Source organism: Oryzias melastigma, linkage group LG7 (genome assembly GCF_002922805.2).
Source record: "Oryzias melastigma strain HK-1 linkage group LG7, ASM292280v2, whole genome shotgun sequence".
Taxonomy (NCBI): Eukaryota; Metazoa; Chordata; class Actinopteri; order Beloniformes; family Adrianichthyidae; genus Oryzias; species Oryzias melastigma.
In genome coordinates, this window is record NC_050518.1 from 19,237,288 (window position 1) to 19,247,627 (window position 10,340).

Genomic DNA, 10,340 nt, shown 5'->3' on the forward strand with positions numbered 1-10,340 from the left:
TTTTCTTCTTTCTGTCCCCTTTTCATTTTTTTCTTCATGTTTGAGTTTACAACTCAAGGTTGTATTGCATGTTTTTCCCTTCATGAAATGAAAATGATAATGAATTAAAAAAATACCAGACATGCAGATATATATGCAAATATGATATAAATAAAGTTTGGCCAAAATACAAAAAGAGGTTTGTACAAATGTACACTTTGTTTATCTAAAACTTGCGCTCACATTTGTTCGTTAAGTCGCTGGCCATGATACGTTTAAAAAGCAGTTAGCTGTGCAATCTATTGGAATGTTTTCTATTTTTGAGCAATCTACATATTATAGCTAGGTTTGTTTAAAGGCAAGACATGTTTTCTTTTATAACATTAAGTGAATATTTTTTTATTTGTTTTTTATTAATTTATAGAAATCTAGTTTTTTTTCATTTTGATGGAATTTTAAAAAGTAGACATTTTTATTGTCTCTAGTTTATTGTGAGTGTTTTTATTTTATATTTCTATAATTGAACATTTTTGTGTTTTTTGAACTTAGGGGCAAATTAAGCACTTTGTGTTGATAAACAATGCTGTCTCATATTTTTATAAATAAGAGGAACCCTACAGTTATTTTATCAATGAAGTTCCACGGTTGTTTTCAGGTTTCAACAGCTGGGCTCCTCAAGTTTTCATCCTCAGTTTCCATGAATGATTCATAGTAGCTAACCCCCTGAAAATGTGTTCTGCCCTAATTCCAATAAGATTTACAGTGATGCTCCCCTCACTGTCGAACCCCAACCCAGGTGTGGTTTACACCCACATCTGTTCACATTCACCCCCAAACCCGACAGAGTCAAATGAATAAAAGCACAGGATTGGAATCAGGAGAACAGCTGTCGGACGGGAGGCATCAACCTGTAAAACAACTAAATTTACTCTCTGGGCATACGGTGTGATGCTTTTAACTAACGTCTACATCCCGAAAAACAGCTGAGTCAGCCTTCACTGCGGCGCAGGGAGCACGACTGATGAAAATGTAATGGAAATCTCGCACACAAACAAGCCTCCCCGAACGCACACATCCTTCTCCTCTAATAACCCCTTTCGGAAATGTTTGCCCGAGGAAATATGTTCCTAACATTGTTTAGAAATATGACAGCCAGTCTGTTAGATAGTTATTGTCTCAAATATTGGCTCCGCTGGAGCAGAGAGACGGAGTCTGTCCCTCTTGGTTGCAAATGAAGTCCCAGTGGCTCACAGGTCACAGAGATTAGTCACGGTGGTGTTATATGTGCCAGCGTGGGCCCATTTCTGCCTGCAATCGATAGCATTTGCTGAAAGGAAAAAATAGCAGCAAAAAACCCCGAAAAACATAATAACTGACTGCTATGGAAACAGAGGTGGGTGGGGCTTAAGGTTAAAACTTCAAAGTTTGTCCCACAAGAAGGATTTTTTTCTGTTAGATAAAGTTTTAAAGCACAAAAGGCTGCATACAGAAATGGCTTTTCTATTAGAATGTAGACGTTTGTGCTTCAATTTCAAATGGCGTATACTTGTATAGCGCTTTTATATATTCATAGAAGGCCCAAACCACTTTACAATCACAGTCCCATTCACCCATGTACACACGTTCACACACTGATGGGGTTCAGTGTCTTGCCCAAGGACACTTCGACAGAAGGTGGTAACCGAAACCTGCGATCTTTGTTGACCGGTCGACCGCTCTACCTCGGCACCACGGTTACTTTAACAGTTTGTCACTAGTAAATCATTGAAAGTCAATGTGTAACTGTGAACAATCAGTCACCACATGTGAATTTAAGCATGCCGGCAGATCTTTGTGGGAAGTTTATTGAACTGCTACATTTGTTTGGACTCCCAGGCCACGGGGGTGCACATAAATAATTAACTCTCTGATGGTTTCTGGATCGGCGCCCTCAACAGACACATGGACGCGTTACATTAGGCGGGAAAGGTTCATTTTTCATCCTGATGGAGTTCAGGGCTGCAGGCCGAGTCTCTGAAGACTTGAGGTGGACCTTTACTTATATGCAGGTGACTCGTGCAGCTGAGCTGTTGTGTTATCATCACTTCACCATGCATTAATTTTACTCATTGTACAGCTCAGCAAATATGCAAGTGAAGCCTTAGTAACATGCAGGTTTTTATTTTTGTCCAGACCCGTAGAGGGTCATGGAGTACGTCTGAATTAGTGCACTAGTGCATTCGCCATTTTCTAGTGCTGTCCGAATCTACAATTCCAAAATTGAGTGCCCAAGATATTTCCCAGAAGCCTTTACAAAAAACTAGTGGGCATCTATGCTCACTACATTAGAGAATATAGACCACAATGCATTGCGGTTGAACAATTTTTGCTAGAAAAAAAAAGTGTTTACCTGTAATTTTTGAATAAGTTATCCACATTTTCATCCTCAGAACACAGTGGAGTCGCATATAAACGTCGGGAAATGTTTGTATCGATTCACTTTTCACTTTTTGAAATTAGTGACGTCATGTCCATCATTTAAAGAAAAGTAGTGAGTATGGTGTCCCAATCGCTTTTAAAATCCAGGGCACTTGATAGCTTTTTAGAAGTTAGAGATTAGGAAGGTAATTCAGACAAAGCCATAGAGAGCAGCGGTTGCATCTTAAGGTCAGTACTTGTGTGTCTTCCAGATCCCTCAAGGTTCTTAAGGTCACCTTAAGGTGCCTCATGAAAATAGAATATAGGATTGTCGTGCGTATCTCGAGTGTATCATGAAATATTTATAAGTTGCAAGTATAATGCATCAGTGACACTGTCATTTGTAGTCCTTACATCTCTTTATAGGCTAAAGGAGTAGTCTACGATTTTAGTCACCTCTTCTTTGTGTTGTCACATTTCACCCGTTACAAGCATTTTTCTGCAGACTGACACAGCCGGAAAGGCCTACCCTCCAACCGGCCCAACCCTTGAACACAACCGGAATCATCAATGACTTCTAGTTCGAGAGCCAATTTGAAAGGTCAATCTGTGAAGATCTGCATGAACACTCACAGTTCATTCTACTGGAACTGAATTCTGCAGCTGTTCAGCTTTAAAACGAGGAAACTGGTGATGGAAGAAGACGGATATTAACTTCCTATATCCGTGTCTGAGATAAGATTTAATAAAGGTTTTTTATATCTCACTGGTGGGAAACTCAAATGTTAGCAGCATTTACAGAAATACAGAATAAATAGAACAAAATTGTATTAAGCAAAAATTATGGTCAAATCTGCATGATAGAAAAACTACCCAATATGTCCAAACATAAACTTAAAGGATTAATTTGGAGACATTTTTTAAACAAGACAAAGAAATAAAAAAGGTGTGGAAAGTGAAGCATTGATCAAATAACTGTTAAAACACAAACTGCAATGTAATTTATAGGCTAGCTTTTAAAAAAATCAATTGAGATTGATCTTCAACTAAAAAATTGGATTTTTGATTCTTGGAATTAATGGATTCTTCATTTCTTGCACTTGGATGCAAGATCGATCTTTGTTGGTTTTGAATCAATATTATTGTAAAAAGTATTTCATAACCAAGCAAATATAAGTTTAAAATCAGAAAAGAAAACAATTAACTTATGTTAAACTAATTGTCGATTGAATCCAATTACTATCCAGACTCAATCAATCCTGGACTTTGCCATTCTTGATTGTCGTTGATTCCAAACCCTTCCTATGGAAGTGGGGTTTGGAAACATATTTGAAAGCTAAAGATAGCTTTTCCAGATATTTGATCAAGTTTAGAGCAAGAAATACCACAGAGTTTAGTACAATTAAACTGTTTAAGATTAAAATAATTTTACTAACAAGTTGAGATTTTTTAGAATGTTTTATAGCTAATGCAAGTTGTAGGTTTACTTGAAATATAGTTGCACTATATAGTTTTGCTCTATATTTATCACTATTGCTTTTTTATAGCTTTCTTTAGTATTTTACTGGCTGATGCCAGATATTTATAAGTTAACAGAATTCAACCATTTTTCTAAGTGTTTTGTACAGATTCAGATACAGATTCACTTTCAAACTATAACACTTAAACTTTGATCTTTACCATTGAACATTCAAATGCAAATTTAATTTATTCCTTTGATAGCCGAAAGAAATAAAATTAAGATCCTACCATCATAGGTGCCACTCTCCAGCAGCATCCCACTTTCTTCCAGCTCCTGGAACTCCCTCACAGAGATGAAGTTGTAGTCCACTCCAGGGATTTCCTTGTCTCTGGGCTGCCGAGTGGTACCTGCCAAAAAATAAGAAAAAAAGAAAAAAGGCACCATATGAGAAAAAAGGATCTATCGCAAGTGGAAAAAGCAACAAAGCACAATTTTAAGTGGTTGGACGTTTGTGGAGATATGGGGCAGTTCTAAAACCTTAAAGGATGTGGGTGATGGTGTAATACAGTACTAAGGGGAGGGTCTGGGTCTACATCATGAATAAGCAACAGAGCTGGAGCTGCAAAGCCGGAACGTCATTACTCAAACATGATTCAGAGAAAAGTTGGTGCGGTTACACTACAAAGGAAGTGTAACGGATGTGAATGACGGGGCTCTTAATTACACACGCTGACTGTGTGCTGCACTGCAGTGGGCCGGTTAGCATTCTCGCCGCACAGAACCATAGCGGGGGTCTTTCTGCTTACAGGTTTTGCATGTTGACCTCGTTTGAATACAGACTTTCTCCAGGTGGACCCAGTTCCTGTCTAAACACTCCAGATGGGGAAAAAGGTTCTGGTTTTCCTCAGTGCGGCCCTGTGGCAGACTGAGCACGTGCAAACGTTGGATGTCGTCATGACATCTACTGACCTTCTGCATACTGGACGAACTTCAATAATGCAAAAAGCAAGCTTGGTTTCCATAGTAACACACCAGTAGCTAATAGGAATAAACTTGGCGCAAAGTGCTGGAGTGCCAACACAATGACATCATATTTCATGAAAAATAAGTGTTTGGTGACAGTCAGTGGATATCAGGAAGAAATTAGTTACATTTCCAGATTTTTTTACACTGTTTATATCCTAGATGGTGACCCATGTATGTTATTTTGATTTTTTTAAGTTTAAAAATGAAAATGAATGCTGCACAATAAAAGAATTTAGCCCTATAAAAAGTGCTAACAATTTAGAAACGCCAGCTTTAGTATCTTTACCCTCTAAAAAGAAACTATATACCAGCTTGCTTTAAGATTACTTTGCTGTTTGGGTCCGTCTAATGATGCTTTACCAACGTGGGCAAGTTCTAACAGAGTGACCCAAAGGGCAAAATCAACACTTTTCTTTAACATTAGTCAAATGTATTAGCTTGACTAATGCTAATGGGTGCTAGCACTCCACACCCCATCAACTGCTTTTTTGTTTGTTTTTTTCTTTTTTAGTTTTTGCTAATGCTAGTAGAAGCTAGCGTAGAAGCTAGCACTCACTCCATACCCCATCAACAATAGCTTTTTTTTGTTTTTGTTTTTAGTTTTGCAAATGCTAATAGATGCTAGCACTTCACATCCCATCAGCAATGGCGTTTATTTTATTTTATTTTATTTTTATTTTTGCTAATGCTAGCAGATCCTGACAATCCACCCCAGTCTTTATTTCTTTCATGAAATACTTAACTTCATCAGTATTCTTCTTTGTCTATTAACCGTCCACAGTCAACTATAACATTTCGGGGTGATAGACACAAGACAATAAAAGAGAAAAAAAAAAGAAGGAAAAGAAAAAAAAATAGATTCCCAATTCAGCTCCAATTTAGCTCTAACAGAATTATAGCCACAGTTGCCATGAATTGAAAACAGAACATCAAAAAAGTACCTTAATATTAACAATAAAACTGACTCTTAAACATAAAAGTCAATGGGATCTTGTTCCCTTGTGAAACCAGCCCCTAGTGGCCATTTGAGGAACTGCAACATGTGGTACTTTCAGGTTTGCTTTCACCTGCACCCATTAGTTTTGTTCAAACCACATCACTCTGACTTGGCATGTGTTCAGTCTTTTGTATTATATTTTACATAAATATAACCATAACTGCAATATTTTTTTCTTTGTATTTTTATCTCAGATTATGCACAAATTGTTTGAACAAATTTCACTTTTCTAGTTCTTCAAAAAGATTAGAAAGAAATTTAAAAGACATGTGAGGATGCTATTGGAGACTTAAAAATTTTGCAAACAAAAGATAGAACAGTCTGTTAAAGACTCCAAGGCCAACTGTGTCTTTGTTACGTGACCTAACACGCTCCTAAGTCCATGAAGCACCAGCAGCATTAATCCAACATCAGGCTCATAGACAAACTAGTTCAGGTGAAAAAGGCAACGGCCATCCCTGATTTAACTTAAGTTTTAACCCTTAAACACTGGAGATGTCACCGGGGATACCTAGTCTTTGACATACAGTTTGACGAACGTAGAGTATTGCATTTCAGCGGAAAGCTGTTTTTCTCCGCTTCATAATCCACTGGAATTCCATTAATTGCATAAATGGTTAATGAGTAACAGTAGCTGAAAGACTGTAAACACTGAAGCTAAAACTCTGATTTAGAAGGGTAAGCAACCTAAACAGCTTGAATCTGATTAGTAACTTATTAACAACCCAAGCTTGTTCATTTTATTGCAATCTGGCATTCCATGAGATTTATCCCCCATGTGTGTAACAGTTGCTACAATGGTCTTGCAAAAGTGCAAATTCAAATTTGTAGTTGAGTGGAATTTAATAGTTAGTGATTTACTTTTCTCAATAGAGGAAAAACAAAGGAGAACCTCTAGAAACCAGATATGAATAAAACTGTTGGAAATTATGCCTACTTGAGGGACAAATGTGTTTCCTTTGATTGAAATTGTTATTTTTCTCAGTTAAATTAAAAGAAAAGGTCTACATTTGGCCTTCACCAAAAATAATTCCATTCAACAAAGTCTGACCTCAGACAGTCACATGAGTGGTCAGGGGTTTTCAAAACTAAAAGACCTATTATTTAAATACGTATTTGCATATAAGACTAATTTTGTAATAAATTGTACACATTTATGCTTTTTGGTTGGGGTTGGGTGTCTAAAGCTGAGTCTATAAAAGGATTTCAAGCGTCTGAACGGTTTTCAATTCAGCATTTCCTCCGTTCACCTCATCACAACACTGAAACTCTTCAGAGCTCCCCCTTCACTCAAGTCAAAACCATCCAGCTGTTTGGCCTCTCTCCAGTTTTTGGCTGCAAGTCTTTGGAAAATGTGCTTTTGTGACAAAACGTATGCTCCATAACACTCAATCTGTGCCTCTTCTTATATGCAACATTGACTTTTTGCTAAACTGCAATTCTGTATGTGTCGTCACTGCATCAGACATTAGGATCCTCCTTGTTCATTATCAACATTTATTTCAGTTTTTTCCATTGAAAACCATCTTGATAGCAAATTAAGAAAAAAGCTGTGACTTTTTCATAACGATACTCAAAACTGCAGATATAATTATAATAGCAGACGGTGGAAACCGCAAAGGGAGATTTATGAGGCAGAACAGGGAAATGTGGTCTTTTAACGTGGACTCGTTAAGTCAGCTGTTCTCTCTGCAGATGCAGAGCTGCGATTCCAGATCTGAACGCTTTTCATTCAGTTGATGAAACTGTTCAAACAGGACAGGAAGCAATTCAGTTAAATGAAGAGGCAGATGAATTTTAGAAGACTCGTCATGGACAGATGCAAAGTTGGAAACATTCCACCAAGACATGTAAAAGTTCTTTTGAAGGTTTTAACAGAAAAAAGAAGAGAATTCATTATAAATGTAATTATATTTTTTTGTTTATAAATCTTCTTTGTCAAGTGGACACCATATTAGGTACAAATATGACTTAAGCAAATTGCTGTTCGTCTATCTGGTGCTTGGATTTATAGAAACTACAAATTTGTGCTTAAAGATCTTAAATATTGTTTCTTGACGATAACTCTCAGGCTATTGGAAAACATGTTTTTTAAATGATTATGAGGGACTAAAGGCAAAACAAAGTTTGTATCATGCTATGCTCATGGAAACGCACGTTCAACCAACCACTTTTAATAAGAAGTCCATGTAAATGCACATAAATGCATGCTTTAGTCTAATTCATTTAAAACTCTTGCATCGCTCTGCAAGTTTTTTGGTCCATTTTTGGGCTCCAAGTACAAAAAGCGTAGCTATGAAAAAGAACGCTGAAAAATAAACCAGTTGAACTTTGACCAATCAGAACTTGGGTTTCGTAGTGACTTGTGGACAATCCCTTTCAAAACATGGAAGTCTTAACCGTTTGAAAAGTGATCATGGAAGAGAAATTAATAGCTTGCACTTGAATGGAATTCTATGACAAAGTCTTTCATATATTGGAACATCTGGAGCAAGGTTGGCGAGATTTGCACCTCTTTGACATTTTGCACCAAACCTCTTCCAACTGTGAGTACATGCACTAGTATTGTGACAGTCCAGTATAAACACCTTATACTAAAAGAAAATTCAAGAACCCTCGTTCTAAATGTTCTTGAACATGCGTAATGTACACACTGGGCATTGGGGTTCCATAATCTGAGGAAAACTTGCAAAGTGCGATCGATATTAGCGATAAATAACAAATGATTGCAATGATGATATGACTTGCGATACATGAACCAATAGCTAAACAGAAATCTACTTGATTTTTAATTCACTGCAATTGTTGTATTTAAATAAAAGTTAACATATCTTAAACTATACTCTAAATCACTCTAGTCTACATAGGAGGCGGGCAACTAACATAGGATGGAACATTTGATTGGTCAACAACAATCAAATGGAGCCATTTGATTGTTATTTGATTGAATACTTTAGCAGCCATCAGATTGTTTTTGCTTGTGTATAAACATTTAAGATAACTATTAACTGCAGTTTACGCTGTCTTTTGTGACGTGTGTGTTGCACACGTTGACATTGCGATGACCATACATTGAGAAGTCCTATTTTGTATTTATTAAATTTGAGATAAATCTTTGAATCCAATGACTTTGTCTTGGTTTTTGTTAAACCTGTATGAGATTAGGGTTGATGAAGGTTTGAGGTGGACCTCCAGATCAATCTTTAGAGGTTCCACTCAGCGCTTGGCCTCCAACATCTCATATTATTTGGACTGGAAAATTGAGGAACCTCTTTATTGATCCACGAGGGAAAACAAAACGTTTTAATGGGGAAGACTTCCTAAAAGTGTTTTTATATCTTTTATGCATTGATGCATAGAAAGTCCATATCATTTCATAACCCAGCGAAATGAATAATAGTACCAAGAAGATGGTCTGCATCTTTGTGTGGGGAAGTGTCATTCAGTCAAATATTTCTGAAAAATGTAAATGCATGCAGAGACGCCATGAAGCTCCGCTGTTCTGCTTTGAAGCTCTTACACCTCCATTTATTTCTCGAGGCTCAGTGAGCCGCATTTGTGAGATTTATCAGCCACTGAGGAGGAAACGCAACCTCTTCTCTGCTCATAAGACGGTGTGACGCTTTACAGAAATGTAAACGCTTGTCTTCACTTTGTCTCACTGGAAACGGGGATCTGTCCTGTCCTCACATTAATCCACTGGACTGCAGAAAGCCTCATTTTCATGTTTATTTAGTTTAGCATTTTTTAAATTTAGCATCGAGTAAAATGGAGCAGAAAAGCATCCTGGAACATGCATTGTCCTGCTACCTGGATCTTCAAAAAACCTTTGGGATTTAGCCGTAACCTGAAACCCGGTGATATCTGAGCTCTCGTCAGCCTCATGGGGGTCAAGCGGGAGTCTTAACGAAGCCTCGCTGTGTGTGGTGTGAGCAGAAAATCACACTTGGGTGTTGCAGACAGACACCACGCTGCAGCGGGTATCCAGGCTCCTTGTCCGGTTGTGAGGTTCAGAGCAGATTTAAAAGGCGCAGCCTTGATTGAGCAGGGCAGATGTTGGACACGCTCTGAGCAGCTGAGGAAGGATGAAAAACGCAAGGAGATTATGGATCGTACTGGGCCATCTTGTGTGGTGGACTTTGACTGTGTGCACAATTCAGCACAGTGTTTAAGATCCTCAATGTTGTGTGTTTTTGTGACGTGATCTCCATTCAGTCCCTTCTACTAATACTCACCACTAATTTAATGAGTCAGTAACTTTATCGGTTCATCAAAGAACATCAAGCTAAATATCAAAAATGAAGATGCTAACCTCTGGCTGCTACAATCAAAATGCTGATTTCTCCAACAAAATCATACCAACAACTATAATAACAATAATAATAATGGATTGGATTTATCTGTGCTTTTCCAGACGCTCAAAGTGCTTACATTTTGTATCCATTATTCTTTCACACCTCATTCATACTTGGTGATGGT

General features: G+C 37.5%; 1 protein-coding gene and 1 long non-coding RNA gene across 4 annotated transcripts in view; one reads left to right on the forward strand and one right to left on the reverse strand.

Moving 5' to 3' along the window:
- The window catches only part of magi3a (membrane associated guanylate kinase, WW and PDZ domain containing 3a), a 158,201-nt gene that overhangs the window by 51,392 nt on the left and 96,469 nt on the right, over positions 1-10,340 (reverse strand). For all 3 annotated transcript variants that reach the window (XM_024292752.2, XM_024292751.2, XM_024292753.2), the window contains one exon: positions 4,126-4,245. In XM_024292752.2, the coding sequence (XP_024148520.1) occupies positions 4,126-4,245 (120 nt within the window). The remainder of the gene's footprint in view (positions 1-4,125; positions 4,246-10,340) is intronic.
- The window catches only part of LOC112159003, a 118,265-nt gene that overhangs the window by 21,402 nt on the left and 86,523 nt on the right, over positions 1-10,340 (forward strand). The window lies entirely within an intron of this gene.